This window comes from Hipposideros armiger, unplaced genomic scaffold (assembly GCF_001890085.2).
Source record: "Hipposideros armiger isolate ML-2016 unplaced genomic scaffold, ASM189008v1 scaffold_98, whole genome shotgun sequence".
Classification (NCBI taxonomy): domain Eukaryota; kingdom Metazoa; phylum Chordata; class Mammalia; order Chiroptera; family Hipposideridae; genus Hipposideros; species Hipposideros armiger.
The window spans coordinates 3,475,108-3,492,140 of NW_017731448.1; the positions used below are offsets into that span (position 1 = coordinate 3,475,108).

Sequence of the window (17,033 nt, forward strand, 5' to 3'; positions counted from 1 at the left end):
CATATTTTTCTAGGATCATTTTTATCAGCATAAGTAATATGAACATAGGCAAGAATCGGTGCTCAACTCACTTTTAGAACAAAGAGATGGCATCTTTTAAAGAAGGAAATGTGCTCGTGGGGGCATGTGTTCATACCTGCGACCAGCCCGCTCAGCTCTGCGGACAGCATTCCCTGGAAAGAGGGACTGGGAGCCCCTCCTTAACGGACTCTTCTGAAAACCTGCACCTCATCTGAGAATTACTGCAGCGCTGGGCAGATAGCTTTTCCTTAAGAATTCTCCAAGCGGCTGAGTCAGAAACATCCCCCCACCCAGTCTCTGAAACGGAACCAAATTCCACGATAACAGCTAACTCATAACAGACATCATAAATTAAGCCAAACAGGCAGAATACAGTTAAGTAACTCCCCTCATCGGATCTGCCCATGTCATCAGAGGCCATTTAAGCTCGAAATGTGCATAGTGGAAAGGACCTTGAGACATACGAAAAGTTAGTGCCATCCGAGGAGACAAGGGGGCTTTCTGATTAAGCCTGGTTCAGAGAAACCATTCTACAAACCGACTCAGGAAAGGATGCAGTTTCCCAGTTTTTAGAACGTATTCGCCTGAATCATCTACTGACCCTGAAATGTTCTACCAGAAAAGTACAAAAAGGGAGACGGCTACAAGCAAGCCTTCCAAAGCAGAGAACACACAAATGCAGGCACGTGTGGCAGCAAACGAGGTGCCTTCTTTCCCACAAGGCCTAGGGGGTGTGTGTCCTCTCCGAACTCCAAATTTTCACTTATCTTTATTAAGCCTCACGCGGTGTTTACTCTCATCCCAAACGCAGATCCCAAGACCTGGAAAAGAGGACCCATCGCGGTTCTATGGTCTTAGGAGCCATTTCACCTCTTTTTCAGGCATGGGCCTCTGAGCCTCCTAAAGACCTATGGTCTCTGTGACGGGTATTACAGGAAATACATGCCAGGTCCACTCAAAGAAACTGAGTTTTGGAGTGTCATTTCTTCAAGGTGGGTAAGAGTCATGAGACTGTTAAGCCGAGGGTTGGAGCAGATGCCTCTGATGCGCAGGTGGGGACAATGGCTGCCCTCACAGATGTGGCCCTTTTGGGATTTCTGAGCTACGGAATGACGTTTACAGATAATGCATTAGAGGAGCTAAACAGAAACTGGTGAATTACCTCCACAGATGAAATACTTATTAGGTAGTTCTTTAAAAATACCAATATTCCAACAGATTCCCAGGGTAGAATGATTAATTTCTGTAAACCTGTACTTTTCTGTTAGTGATTTACTTTTCCTCTCTCATTGGGCACAAATAGAATTTGCAGTCTTAATGGCAACAGCCTTTAGGATAAGGCCTTATTTTTCTATAGGAGTTGGGCGGGCTCAGTTCCAAATTCACATAAGTCTATTTATGCTATAACAGATCCAAAGAAGAACTATTTACACTCTTGCTTACACCAGGACAAAGCCTTATTTCTGTGGCAAACCTCCTGTGGTTTCCAGTCAGCCACAGGTCAGGGGACCAGGGCTGCCCTGGAGCGCTAGCAACGCGAACTCTCTACGTGTGAGTCTCTACGTGTGAGAAGGCACAAGGCGTGGTGTGGCGCCGGGCGACTCCACTCAGGGTGGGGAGCTGGTGAGTCTGGAGCCCCTCGCCAGAGACAGGAGGCATTTCCGGACCCCCCTGCCAGCCATTTATATACACATAAACCTCCTGAAGAAACAGTCACCCTTTCTTCCTAGACCAATCTCCAGAAAAGTCTTAACACACCTTCCAAAGAGGCAGAGCTTTTTATATTTATTTACGTCTTTCGTAATTTCATTCAAATAACATATTTTTTTTTAAATAAGTTTTCAATTTCGGTTGACATTCAATGTTACATTAGCTTATTTTTTTGAAAATGAACTTGAAAACACATTTCTAGGTAAACCCAGGCCAGATCCATAAGAGTGTATTTGGTAAGAGTGTGAACTTGGGGGCTGGTGGGCCAAGGGCTGGAGTGGTGATTCTCAGTCATGGCGAGTCTGTGAAACGGTCAGAATGGAGGTGGCCACTGCCCTCGACCTGACCTACTATTTATTATTTTTTACTTTTCCTTTAGGTGGGACTCTTGTGTACACTGACTATTTAGACAACTCAATCAGGTCAATTATTTTTTTTAAAAAGAAAATAATCAGAATTACTCTAATGAAATGTTTCCAAGTTCAAACTTTATTTTCTTACCGGCTACGGGGTGGGGCTGCAGGGAGAGATGCAGGAGGGACCGGATGCCTGAACACGTACGTCATTTGTCTTGTTTCTCATTATTGCTACTGGCAAGGAATACCTGCTGAATGTTAATACCCTGGGGCTTGGGACAAAATAAAACGAGGCACTGTTTTTATGCTTCAGTCCCGTTAGTTTAGCATTCAACGTCTAGGACTTGTTATTAACTGAACTCAAAAAGTAGAGAAACTACTAATTACTCAAACTAGAAGGATTTTGAAATGAAATTCTTGAGCAATATTTTAAAATCTATTTACTGTGTCCCAGAAGCTACATTAAATACCATGAATTCTCCTGCAAAACTGAATGAGGAAAAGACCAACGTCTGGGACTCTAAGACTTGCCATCTGAGACGACCACCGGTAATGGGACGCTCCCCTCTGTCACCAATCATTTCCACGATGGTGCAAGCACAGCACTTCCTCCATGCAGATGAGCGGGCTGTGGGAACGCCTCGCAAACAACTCCTGCATCTCACAGCCAGGACTAAGGTCTCGTGCCACATGGCATGGCCGCATCCGGCAGTGAGAAACCCGGGCATTCTGAACCAATGGCAAGTTAAATGAAAGCCCTATTTGCTGTCAAATTGTTTTTAAAAGAATTTGGCCTCGCATTCTAGAACAGAACAGAACAGGTGCTCATCTCAGTAGCAACAGAAGACTTCATCGAAATGAATGTCCCCCATTAGCTTTTCCAGGGGACTCTGGTCATCTGTGTGCATCATGCACAAGCCCAGGATTCAAACTTTTCCTGTCCATGTATTTTGATTCTATCAAGAGAGAATCACGGGCTATTCCAGGCCAGCTCGGTACACAGTATACCTACAAAGACTTTGACACAAATTGTATTTCCCTTCCTAGTGGTCAGCACTGGGCAGGCCCCCTCCAGGGAGCACTTCCTGTGGTCCAGAAGGCGCCTCAGGGCCAGTCTGGAGGACGCCGGTGCCCCTGCTTCAACCAGAGCAGTTCCACTTTTATGCACCAGGGCTCTGTGTAAGTTTAACTGAAAATAGTAGGTTCTTCTGCCAAATAAAACATGACCACGCTGCTTAACCGCACTGCCCTAGCCACCCCGACAGAAAACCAGGTAACCACACTGGGAAGGACAAGTGATTTTTTTCTGAATCCTCAGGGTTTAAGTCTTCGAACCGGGACATCCCGAAGTCTTTGCCCCAGGTACTGGGGTCCTGGCACAACTCTTAGCACATAGCACCTCTTTGAAAATGTTGATGACAGCTGTCATCTACAGATAAAAGAGGCTACTTGATACCAGACCACGGACTAGTTGCATTCACGTCCCCAATGAAAGGTCTGGTTACAACTTACCTTATCACTGTCCAGTGTGTTCTGAGACGTCCGGGAGGCGATTGAAATTGTATCAGGCTGGCTGCTGCCATCACCTTGGCTATCCAGGTCCTCTCCATCTCTGGAGACACAAAGAAACCTTGAATTCCTGACACTGCTGGATTCGTTTTCCAAGTGATTAAAGATTGTCTATCAGTCACTGGAGAAATAACACATTTGTCTGAAGAGGTGCGAGTCAGCCTCGTGACGGCTGCTGCCCCCACGGTATTTACAATGACTGATCGCTCGTTAGGGAGCCCAGGCTTTTGGGCAGGCATGGGGCCAAGTGCCTAACATCCATCATTCCATTTAACTCACACAATAATACAGTTGATACGGTTATTTCCATTTTAGAACTGAGAAACGAAAGCGTCTAGATGCTCTAACTTGTCCAAGGCCACGTGCACAGTCACACCTCGGGTGGGAAGGGGAGCGTGACTAGGGATTTGCACACAGCCCTACATTTACTGTAAGCTGAAGCAGGTTCTGGTCTTGACAAAGCGATTTCATTACTAAGAATGATGTTATATGTAAACTGTATTTAAGAAAAAAAGCATCCCTCAAAATATTTGACAACGAGTTTTGAAAAATAATTAAGTTAACATTGACTTGTTCTCTCCCTAGTAAATAAACCGAGTTCCACAGAATCCCCGGCACTCACCTCCGTCCCTTCTGTCTGGTGGCTGGGGCGGTTTTGGGGATGTGGATGGGCTCCTTCAGGGCGCCTTTCAGGTGGATGGTTCTCTCCTGGATCACTTCCCGGATGTGCTTTATCCAGTCCTGCTTGTTTTCTATGCTGGACGCCTGAAGGAGGTACAGGCTCCATCAGGAACAGAGGGGCCCTTTCCAGATCCTGCACTAAGGGCTCTCAGACCTCCCCCATTCCCGGAGTTTCCCATTTTAAAAAGACCCTTTGGGCAGAAAAGCAACCACGTCCTATGTTTAATTTTCCACCAAATAATGAAACCTAGTTTTGAATATTTTTTTCATCAAAACCATTTTAGCTTTATAGCACTTATGTCATTCCAGATATCTGAATAGTCTAATAATCAATCATTCCCCAACCCCGAGAACTTTGAAGCAGCCCTGGGAAAATATGACAACACAGCCACCCCCAAACCAAAGCTTCCTGCAGGCTATTTAGGCCGAGTAGTGGTCAGTGGCTAGCGAAGCGTCAACGGGGCCTGAGCTAATGCCCACACATCGTGTGTCTCGTGCCCTGGACCCATCCAACAACAGGGCAGCTGCCACATTTCCCCACTTCCTCTCCTCCCTCCCGCAAGCACGCCGTGGAGTCGGGCCTCCCTTATCCTCGTGTTATCAATGAGGACTGTCGCCTGGACACACTGGAAATGAGCACGGTCACCTGCCGGTAGGTGAAGAAGCTGGAATTCCCAGAGTGCGTGACATTTGCCTACCTCTGGTTATTCCACCAGAATAAACCAGTGCAACCTACTGCCAATCACAGTTGGTAGATTTACCTCGACTCCCATTACAACTGGAGAAAGGTTCTCTGACAATGACACACAGCAGATATTAAAAAAGCATTTGTTGAATGAACACATATGGCATCACTTTTTCCAGATTTTTTTTCTTTCACTGTGCCTCAAAGGAGATGGGATTTTTTTTTTCTTTTTACATATTCTGGGCCTTAGTAACAGTTTTTAATTTCCTTACGGACAACATTGACCTCCTATGATATAAGCCTAATTCCCTGTAAATGATTAAACCAATCGTCAGTGGGATAGTAGATGAGATCATGAAGGGTGGAGAAGCCACCATTTTCTCATCGCAGACCTTGTGTTGGAAACTAGAAAGCCAAAGCCCATGTTGGGAAAGGAAATTAAAACGGAGAACTCTCTAAGTAAAATGTTATGACTGAAGGATATGTCTTTAATGTTATTTAGGGGTAGAAATGGGGAAATAAAAGATAAACGGAGCCCCTTACTCCCAGTCCAGGACGGGAGGCCAGGATAGCAATAAAACTGACTTCTTCTGGGGTAGAAGGCAGGGTGATTAGGGAACAGGGGGAGTAGTGCATGAAATAAGCATCTCAGGGTGGAAAATCTGAGCTCTACAGCTCTACTAGAATGTATGCCTGGTACAAATATTCAGGAGGTTAAACAAAGAGCAGTATCTGAGGAAGAGCATTTGGCAGAGCTTGGAGACAAAGGAAAGCTGTTACTATGGTTCAGAAATAAAGAAAATTCCATGATATAAAGCAAACTGATCATTACATTTTCATTATGGAAAGTAATTCTCCTAGTAGTCTCAGTCTGCTTAAGGAAGGATTTAGAAATAAAATTCTCCCTTGCAGACTATATAAAAGTAAAACAAAGGCCACAGCTTTGTTTTACAGCTATGACGATCATCTCCACTCCCATCTCTACTCTCACCACCACTCTCATCTCCAGTGCCAATCCCACCAAGATCGCCACCGCCACCACCTCCATCATCACCACCAGGCAACATCTAAAATTAATGAGGACATTATTTCCTTTAGTCTCTCCTTGGGAGTCAGAAAAATATTACTCAAAACTTCCTAAAAAACTTTCATCTAGTAAAGCCCACAGGAAATCTTATTTTTCAATTGCATCATGAGTATTTTTATTATGTCCTAAATGAAAGTAATCCGTATCTGGCTAAAACATCTGGCCCTGTTTCTTAGGTGTACCCTTTGGTATCTATCAGTGCAGCTAATCTGGATAAACACTTAATGTAAGTTGTAAGTTTTAAGGTCTTGAGTATGCTTTACAATTTTATGCCTTAGAAAAGTTCAGCTATCTAATATTTGGCTATCAGTGTGATTTATAGGGTTTTATGCCAGTCAGTACTAACAAGAACACACTGAGTTGGTAATCATAAATCCACTGCAAAATAATCCATCATTTCCATGTGAATAAAGCCTTAGAAACACAATGGCTTGGATGGTCAGGGGTCACTAAAGTACAGGCCCCACAGGAGTGACAGGTCGCTGAGTAAGTCCTAGTCACTGGGAATCCCACAGAGAGAGTAAAAGAATGTAAGAGATAAAATCGCTGACATGCAAGGTCACACACCAGCAACCCATTAAGCTTCTGGCTCGTCTCCCAATATCCTACAAATCTTTGTCTACATCTTCCCCCAAACATCCTGAAGTCGATTATGATCCTTCCAGACAGCTCAAGCAGACAGTTCCATCTGTATTTTCTCAAACACAGAAGGAGGGAAGTACATAAGACGCTCTTAGAGCCCTATGTCATCCCTAGGAGAGGGCAGTATAATCAAAACAGAGTTCGAATCAAGTATTCACAGATATTTTCCTATATTCACAGACTTTATACCTCAAAACACCCTTCATGTTTTTGAACTCTTTAAATCTTAATATTATCAAACCCCGTACCTGATAATTATCCCGTTTTTCCTCTGCTCTCAAACTAGAAAGCCGAAGAGCCCAGGAGACTCTTGGCGTGCTCAGCCCTAGAACTGTCAAAGGGCCTCACAAACCCATTAAGCGCCCGTTTTCTTCTGGAAACCACAGGTCAGGTGTGCAACGGGGGCTATGGGTCCAAACCTCTTGCCTCCTCATCTCGTACGGAACCAACTAATTCTTTTTAAGGCTGGAAGAATGGGAGAAGTTTGAAGACCTTGCTCCATTTGATCTTTTAGTAGGCAGGCAGAAGTTTAGCTCAAGTTATTTCATCACTAGAATACCAAACTGAATTTATTCTATTCTTCTTGTGGTCATCATCAATCCCAAAAGAAGACAAAAGCCACACATAAAATGATATAAAAACCAGAATGGTTCAACAAGATAAAAAAGCACACATTGCCATGACCAACCTGTGTCACACCACATCCCCGGCTCCCAGTAAACGTACCTTAAGGACAATTTTATTATCTGAAGTTGGCGTCCTCCCTACCCACAGTGCAAATTTGCAAGGGTCTCCTTCAACATGTTCTGTGACACCCAACTCTGAGGTCTGGATAGAAAGACAGTTATATAATTAGGGGACAGCAAGTAAAATTCACAGACAAGGAACCATTTCTGGTGACTTGTCATGCTAGGTTATAACAACAGTTTGTTTACATTAATAGGTAATTCTCAGAGCTCGTTTCAGCTAAAATGAGGATACTTTGTTCTTGGGCTACAAATGACTGGTTTCATATCTTTCATTTCCTCTGATCACCTCTACTGGGGATTCTGAGGCTGGTTGACAAGCAAACCCAGAGGAAGGAAAGCCAAGTACCTGAATGCCCCATTATCTGGAAAACCAAGAGCTGACTATTTTTCACCTTATAAATACAAAATGGGTCTGTTCTACTTGCAGAACAGCGGCCGCCTTGCATTTTCAGCATCAATGAAGTAGCTTTAGAGAGGGCAAAGGATGTGGTAACACCTCAAGTTATTTTCCAGGTTGTTCATCAATAGCATCGACTTTTAGTATTTCACCAAAGATTTTCAGGGCTAAGAGACAGAATTTCTCTCTGGGATATATGCAATCGTGGCACGCAAACAGGGAAGAATGTAGGTGAAGGTCAACCACTTCAGTGCCCCTAGCACAATCAAGTTCACCCCAATCTGTTCTCTCCTCCCAGCAAAGGAAGTGATTCATAATCTGTACCTCCAGAGGAGGCCTCTGAGGGAATCTTAGCTTTTAACAGATAAATTAAGTGAAGACGTATCAGCTTCGAAAACAGACTAGCCTGGTCTCTACGGGGAAATTAAAGCCAGCTAGTGAAATTACTCGCCAGCAATGCTGCATTTCTTCTTTCCAGTAAGTATATGATCTAAAATGATGTAAGGAGGGCTGTGATCCAAAAGACAGTCTCAAACAGGATATAAGCCAAAGAAAATGGGATGAAAACCATTAGTTTGGATTTGCAAATTCCATATTATTATTAAGATGACTTCTACACTTGGTAGTATTTTAGTACTTTGGGAATTTGATTAACATATGGATATCATAAAAACTTATAATGCATAAATTGTCCAAATTCCAAACATCTACCAACATTTATAAGCAATTTTCCGTACCTTGCATAAAAAAAATTTTATCGCAGTTTTTATTCTTTTTCTGATGGTAATTTTTCTTTAGTTTCCCAGTCTTCCTCTGCCCAGCAATTCTGTGCTGATAGCCCTGAGATCTTGCCCACTAATGGAAGATGGAAGTACAGTGGACCTAGGGGACGACCCCTGCCTGAGACTTTTCTGACACCGACATGTGGTTTTTACAGAGACTGGTTGGGTGTGCTATTAGTGAAAAAAAGGTATGTTTCTCTTGCCAGGAAGCACACTGAAAAGTTTTAAGAATCAAATGCATCACTGTGTCTAACCAAGCACTCAAGGGTAGCTGTGTCTAGATGTGGGCATTGTGGGTTTTTTAAAACTATTTTGGCTTACATATTTTTTTCTCCAATAATCATATTTTGCTATTGTAAAAACACATTAATGAATTTATTTTTCATATATTTACTTTTAATGAAAAAAAATCAAACCTCATCATTAAGAGCCCAGGGTGACCAACCAGTAAGGCTGCTTAAGTATATTCCAGTGTCAGTGAATGAAAAATTAATTGGAACAATATGAGAGTTTACTTAATCATAGTTCGATGTGACCAATTTATGTATTCGTAAAGCTAGTTAAGCACATGGGAGATAAATGATTTAAATTCACTTACAAAGTGTTTTCTTATCCTGCAGTTAGAATCTATACAATTTATTATAATAGAAAAAGCAAGTGTCCTAAGTCCAGGGAAATTCAAACTCATGAGCGCCCTCTAGTGGGCTCTAGGCTGTCAAAGAATTTCACGGAGGAAGATGGAAACATGACAAGTTAGACTTTCACATTTTAGGAAGTTGGGGAGGTTAAACTGAAGGCAACAAACAGTGACTTTTCTCTACCTACAAAGAGGTTGCAATTGTGTTACCTTTAAACTTACAATTCTGAACGCCTATACTTACAAACAATTTGCTTTTATAAAGGTACTTGCTTCTCCCACTGGAATCTTTCACTTCTTTACTAAATACTAAGGACATTTCAAAAAGGAAGAGATGCCGCTCTCGACCCTTTCGAATTAAGGTTTTTGGGTCCCACACTTGGAAGGATTCCTGCAGGATGAGTTCTCCCTGAGACTCAATATTTTCATCGAACCCTACAACATAAAAAAAGGAGGCACAATCAATTTAAAAGGAAAATAAGTGATGCACAAGACAGCATATGACTACTAAAAACATTTATAAAATGCCCATCAATTAAATCTCAGTTTCCAGTTTCTTATCTGGGCCCGGCTCCAGTCTCCTCCGCACAGACCCATCTGACAAACGGTAATTCTTCCTAAAACACAAACTTTGCCTATATTTCCCCTTGTTGAACACAATGCAGCGACCCCTCCTGGCGCGCCCTGTAAGCGCTGTCTCCTTAGAGAGCGTCCTCACCAGAGAGCTGGTTTCACCCCCACTTCCCTCCCGCCCTCACGCACTCCATCACACAAACCTCTGTCTGTCGGCCATCGCCTATGCCCGTCTGTGTCTGGCTGGTCCTCTGCCCCTTAGCCCAGGACACCCTTCGCAGACATTCCCCAGCAGTCCCAGCCTTTCCTCAAGGCCCTGGTCTAGCCTTCCTTCTGGGAGTGGCCCTAGCTACCTGGGTACCCTTGGTGAGCTCTCCCCGCTTTGAACACAGAAGTCTTCATGCAAATCACTCAGCCTCTGGCCGCTGGCTGGCTTTCACTGCTGCTCACCTCTTCATGGAAGTGGCCCACTGTACGGCCTTTAAGCTACCACGGCACAAAGCGGATACCTGGGCAGGGGCTGCTAGTTATTGCCCAACTTCTACACTCCCCGTCTCCCAATGGCACAAGTTCACCCCATTGCCCCTAAGGCCATTCAAATAAGCCCCCTCTGCAGTTAGGGGTAGCCAGCACCTACATGGGCCATGTGGGGAGTCAAGTACACAACTTCTACCCCCCGCCCCTCTCCCCACTTCCTGCCTGAAGGAACTGGAACATGCTCTCCACACGTCCTGACCCGAGCCAGCCAGGCAACATCCAAGGAACGGAGAGAAACTAGCTGGACAGAGCCTGCGTCCTCGAGGACATTACAAAGGGTTCCACGCCAGCTCAACTACCAACGATAATGACACAGGCTGGCATAACCACTTGGGGCGGGGGGAGGGGGGCCAGGATTACGTCTTCTAAACGTTACTGTGTAACCAGTGTAACACAGAAACCGCTTTCTTAAACAGAAGCATTCACAGAAACCGTAATTGTGACCATAATTTTAAGCATATTTACCTGACTCTTTCAATGTGTTGCATGCCACATTCAACTGCATAAGCAGGTTGTGTGGTACCTGCCACGTTTCAGGCTCTAACAAGTGATGCAGTGAACACAGAGATGGGGAAGCAACAGCGGCCTTAAGGATTTTCTAATCCTGGGGGACGCATCTAGCTTTTCTTCCACCATCCACCTAACACGGGGACCAGGTGGCCGAAGGGACACGGAGTGCTCCTGGGGTTCAGGGTATGGAGAGGATGTTCTCCAGTTACAGGACAAGGACAGACAGGTATTAAAAGAGGCGGAAGTATTTCATGTGGTCTTTAAGGGAAGCAATAATACCAGCCCTTTAAACAAAAGCCTGTGGGGCCCAGACATTCGTTACCTTCCAGCATGCTGAGGTGCATGGCGTCATTAGCCCGCTTGGGCACGCTGAGCATCACCTCCAGGCCGTCCTTAATCTCCCCTTTGCCTTCCTCGCAGCACGTGAGGAGCTCCTGCAGGAAACCAAGACCATGAACTAGTCAAAGGCTGTAAAACACTCTCCCAGCAAGATCTTTGCAGAAATGAGAGCGTCAATGAAAATCCATGGTTTTCAAGATAAAAACAGACCATGGTCCACTGGGCATATATTCTTATAGAAAACGAGTTACTGCTTTATCCAATGGATGGAAGGGTTCGTCCTGCTCCACCAGGACATTTCTTCACATCAGAGTCAGCCAGATGCAGTTATAGTTTAAGATGAAATTAGTACACACATTAATTATCAACCCTCAACAATGACAGATAAAAATGCTTAATTAGTAGAGCAGGGTACAGTCAGCTACTGATTGTATCTGCAGAGTCCAGCTAGTACTGCCAGGCTTCCCACAGGATGCCAGCGTGATTTTGAACTCTTTGGTGCCATCAACTCAAGGCCCCCTAACCGGGAGCTGCCCCAGCCGTGCATCAGGAAGAGAAGTCTGCGGGAATGTCTACGGTGAAGTACCTCTCCTTTTGCGTGTGATGTTAGAACACCTCCAGTGGCTTGCACTGCACCTCCCTGGGTGTGATTACATCTCAGATCTCAAAGGAACGCCCGTTATTAAGTGACCGAGAGCAAGGACAACAAATGCAGCTTCTGCTGGGCTCCAAGACATCTTCCCAGTGTATCAGTTATTATTATCAGTCAAGTAGCAGCTACCTGCAGCCTTTTGTGTTCCCAGTATTCAACAAAGAGGGGACATGACACTGCACTCAGCTTTGGTCTCACACAGAATGGTTTAGAGCAACCTAGCTACCTGCAGGCGCCTTTGCCCATGACCAGACAGTGTTTATCTACTACTCTGAACAGCCTGGCAAAATGTGCTCGTAACATGTAATGGATGTAGACTTGACCTCCCTGCAGAAAACTTTCCTCGTGGGAACTTTCCTGTTCTCTAGAAGAATCCCTCAGTTGAACCCAGGGAGATCTGCAAATTAAAGAACCAGACTAGATGTGAAGTCACCGAGAAAGAGATCTTCAGTGGAACCACGGGCTAAAAACAAAATCCTTAGGTCCTGAGGACACCAGAGGCATGCTGCCTTCGCAGAATTAGAAAGCAGAGAGCGAAGGTGACACAACTCAGCCTATGGCTTCTAGTTCATGTTTACAGCAAACACGTATTTCGGCAGTGATGGTCACACAGCCACTTAGTGGAACTCTGATACAGATGTGCAGGAGAGCTATGCAAACAGGAATGTTCCACATGGAATCACTTTCACAAATGACTGTAGCCACTTCTGTTTCTAGATTTTTCTTACCAACAAAAAGAGTAAGAAGAGTTTCAGGCATTCATAACTCCATCTTCTGAATTTATTTTATATCTAGAAAAATTACATTATCGCCTTCTATTGTTGTGCTAGGACCCAACTGGGCACCCAGTCAGATTCATAAAATACTGTTACCAGGATGAATGAAGGGTCTGCACATTCTAATGCTTAATAACATCCAGCACCACAGAAAAGATAGGTTAAACACCACATCACCTGAACATTGTAAATTACCTGACGTTTGGTCAAGAAAAGGTGCATCAAGTATGTGTAATGCATTTATGATAACTCATCACAATTTCTAAGTTTTCCTGACCATTCTAAGACTAATCACTATAACATTTTTGCAAGTGTGCTTTTAATTATAATCATTCATAAAAAAAAATCAGAGGTCAGTTAGACTCAAATGCCTGTGGTTTGTGTGAGCAATCCACTCTATAGACTTGTGTGCAGATGAGATATGCTGGGGCTAACAGGGAGTAAGCTGCCTGAGTGCGAGTTCTTCCTGGATTCGGTGGGAAACCTGGGCACCAGCCCGACCCGAGTACAGAGCCGAGCCCACAGTAGGAATCCAGTGATGACTCCGGCACGTCCCTCACCGTCAATGGCCCGCCTTCTAGCACCACTGTGAGATTAGCTCCATGTTCACAAAGTGTACAGCACACAGGGTCAGCAGCCCACACTGGGAACGACAGTAGAAAAGATCCAGGACTGACAATTTCTCTTAACTTTCTCAGTCTGTGTTAGGGACTAGGGTCGGTCAGAGACGTTTCGGTGCATAATCAAGGGATATATCCTTATTTACCTGCTTCTCTGAGCAACTGGTCAGGGCAATAAATGGCAGTGAATTAAAAACTAACAATATTATACTGGGTGTTACTTTAAAAACTCAGGGTACTTCACATAAGAGAGAAAAATGTCAAAACAGTAATGTACAAATCATAAAACTGTGCAGGCTGAAGATGCTTCATACGTACTTTTAAAAGAAGCTGATACTTCGTTATTCGCTGAACTGGTTTAATAAGGTAGGAAGAGATAGAATTGGCTAATCCATGCCGCTGCTGTATCTCCTGAATAAAAAAATTATATACATATAAATAAAAACATCACTGGGTAAGTTAGACAGCACAGACTAAATATTACATTTATTTACCTCCACAATGAATATATACATATTGTTATTTTTCTGTAAATATAAAGCAGAAATCACTGTTGATTCTTTTACTATGCTCGACATAAAAATAATAAATCTCAGTCAAGTTATCACTTTGCACACAGAAGACAGCAGTGTTCACTCTGCATTACAGTTTGCCCTGTAGAGACCAGACAGGCAGTCAGCAGCTCCCGAGGGCTGTCCCCGGGGCCAGCACTGGCAGCCCTCGGAGGCCACACCTGAGTTGAGGACAGGACTCACCCTCTGTCCCGCCACAGTTTCGGCCACGTGTGCCCGAGTCACAGACCACATCCCTCCCACAGCCTAACTCTCCTACAAGAGGCTTCCTTCTTCCCACTGCCAAATTATGCACCATCAGGGAACTCTGCTCTCTTGTGTGCTGTCATTACTCCACTATCTTCCAGCCCAGAATTTTCACACCAACCCCCTGGATTTGCATTTTCTTAGTTCTAAACATTCTTCTCAGAAATTTTTTTAAAATATGGCTATCTTCTGATAGTCTGTGCTGCAAGCTGGACTTAAAAGCCACCACATCTTGGTGTTCTCAGTCTGCTTGTTGCTTTGATTCGGCTTGCCAGGAAAAGCAGACTAGACCGTGACTCATGTGACAGCACTTCCTGTGAGGTGCTGGCTGCAGGAATCACGAATGACTTGCTACCCAAGCATCAAGCAGATGAAATTACAAACGTGACAATTCTTCCTCCAGCTTCCAGATCATAAATATAGTTTAAAAGTTTATTTTCAATTTGCAATTGTTTAAAAATGTGGCATTTATGATTCAATGATGAGACACACGTTCATCTATTAATGTCACCAAAATGGTTTTCCACATACAGTATAACGCACATGTCTTAAGTACAGGTTACTGAGTTCTGACCAATGTTAACTCACTCATAACCAACTCCCAAACCAAGATGCAGGACATTTCCACCACAGAAGGTTCTTTCATGCCCCTTTCCAATCAGTTCCCTCACCCACTCCCCCGCCACCACCAAGAGGCAACCCTTGTTTCGATTTCTATCACCACAGATTAGTTTTGCATAGTGAGAAGTTCATATAAAAGGGATCGTTCAGAAGGTATTTTTGGTTTTTATATCTAGCTTCCTTCGGCCCACGTTTGGAGACAAATTACCCCTTTGACTACTGAGCAGGACTCCATGTCATGACTGTGCCACCGTTCATCTGAAAGATGCTGTAATGTCTTTTTAACACACCTGGTTCTAACAACATTTTCAGAAATGCATCTGTGGTATTTCTAAATGCCAGTCTCACTATTTTTGTTGCCATCCTTGGTGCCTCTTATCGCAGGGTTATACTATTCAAAAGCAGTTATGAGATCACAGTATTCTTCCAAAAGACCTGACAAAGGATTAATCCTGCTGAAATAATCAAGTTCCCCTTTTCTAAAAGGCTGTGAGAATATCCACAAGAACGTCTTCGCTTATAAGATTTTCCTTTGGGTTAGAGGGGGCAGAGGAGTTGGGGTGGAAGGAGGCTCTCGCTCACTGGCCAGTGGTCTACGGATCGATCGCTGCATTTCTACTTTGCTCTTGTAACTCAGTTATTTACGTCCCTAATATCCTTGCTGTTTATCTTCCTCTCTGGGAGGCTGGGCACCCTGTCTGTGTTGTTCACCTCTCTACGTTGAGCACCTAGGACCACGCACTTAAGCACCTAGGACCAAGCACTGTGAGATCAATGAGCCCCTGATGGATATGCAGTAATACTGCACAACGAAAACCACAGGCATGTAATTTGTGAAATCTCTAAATCAGACAGGCGTCATCTCCTGTGAGCTTAAAGATGTTTCAGGGCAAAGGCTTTTTATATGGCCCTGATTTGAAACATTAGATGTGCCACACACTCTCAGCTCAATGCTTGGGCCTTAAATAGTTCTAACTGTGCATGCAGCCACACAGTGCTGGGCTTCTTCTAGGGGTAGGGACCTAGCTTCAAGTGAAATATTGAAAGGAAAAGGCAGCTCTGGGCTGGGAGCAGACTTTCTGTTTACAAAGGAGGTGATGTGTAATTACCGGTCGTGAGAATGACAGCTAAGACAGGCCCAGCTGCTGGTGGGGTTTCATCTCAAAGACAGAAGCTAAAGTTTATTCTAACTTCCCAGGCTTTCAGAGGAGGGCAGATTATCCCACTTGGCCATGCACAAAAACGTAAAGACAGAAATAGCTAATATTCCCACAGCCGTATGCAACAAATTTCTCATAACACTCAAAAGTGCCTCATCTTTTAATTAACATGTATTTGGCACACATTTGACTCCATTCTGGAAACCCCCAAAAGCATTCTGCATGTTACATCATGAGGCTCCATTCCTTTTCTGTAATAAATAACCTCCCGCAGTAGCTTTCAAAAAAATATGACCTACATCTATGTTTACACCAAGAAGAACTTAATGGATGAACTTCCCCATGAAACTAGTTGTTATACTGCTATTTGTAAACTTTTACTGGTAGGCCACTTTCGGAAAATAGTAACATCATGAAATTAAAATGGGAAAAATAAATGATTAAAAAAGATTCAAAGTTAGTTTTGCTTCAGAGGGGGTAAAAAAGCTTAGTTTAATAGTTTATATCTTCTATGCATAATATTACATGTAAAAAATTTATGATGTGAAAATAGTAATGACATATACACACGTGCACATTAAAACCTGAATGTTACAGATACACTTGCTGTACTTGAGAAGGACCTTGTAAAAACAAAAGAAAACAAAAGAAAAATAAAAATATCCCACCATATGTGACAGATAAAAATGAAAATAAAATATTGTATTATAAATTAGGTAAAAGTTTGAATAATGCTGTATTTTATGTATACCAAACCAACTTAGGGAATTTCACAGCTTCCTTAGTAATCTATTACTTACATCAAAGTAGGATCCTGCATGCTCTAGTATCAGCTGAGTAGAATCAGGCTTATTTTTACAGTAAGTGACATACATCTGAAACTTGTCTGCCTATAAACAACAACAACAACAAAAATTACAATGTCTCTTTCAAATGGCAGTAAGTCAACATATGATAAACTCTGACGCAGAAAAGAAGCTGTGTGGATAAAGGCAATTTAAACCCCAAATTAAAGAATCCCTATTTTATAAAGAAATCTATTAATATAAAAAACACACTGGGGGGTTGTCACTTTGTGAGGGGTGAAATGTGTAACTATTGCATTGTTTTG

The 17,033-nt window shown here is 43.4% G+C and overlaps 1 protein-coding gene across 8 annotated transcripts in view; it reads right to left on the minus strand.

Annotated features, from left to right (window-relative positions):
• Positions 1-17,033, minus strand: part of TRIO (trio Rho guanine nucleotide exchange factor) — a 322,427-nt gene that overhangs the window by 85,407 nt on the left and 219,987 nt on the right. For all 8 annotated transcript variants that reach the window (XM_019646200.1, XM_019646201.1, XM_019646198.1 and 5 more), the window contains exons 27-33: positions 16,723-16,812; positions 13,642-13,734; positions 11,259-11,370; positions 9,561-9,751; positions 7,478-7,579; positions 4,279-4,421; positions 3,600-3,699 (exon numbers count right to left, since the gene is read on the minus strand). In XM_019646200.1, the coding sequence (XP_019501745.1) occupies positions 3,600-3,699; positions 4,279-4,421; positions 7,478-7,579; positions 9,561-9,751; positions 11,259-11,370; positions 13,642-13,734; positions 16,723-16,812 (831 nt within the window). The remainder of the gene's footprint in view (positions 1-3,599; positions 3,700-4,278; positions 4,422-7,477; positions 7,580-9,560; positions 9,752-11,258; positions 11,371-13,641; positions 13,735-16,722; positions 16,813-17,033) is intronic.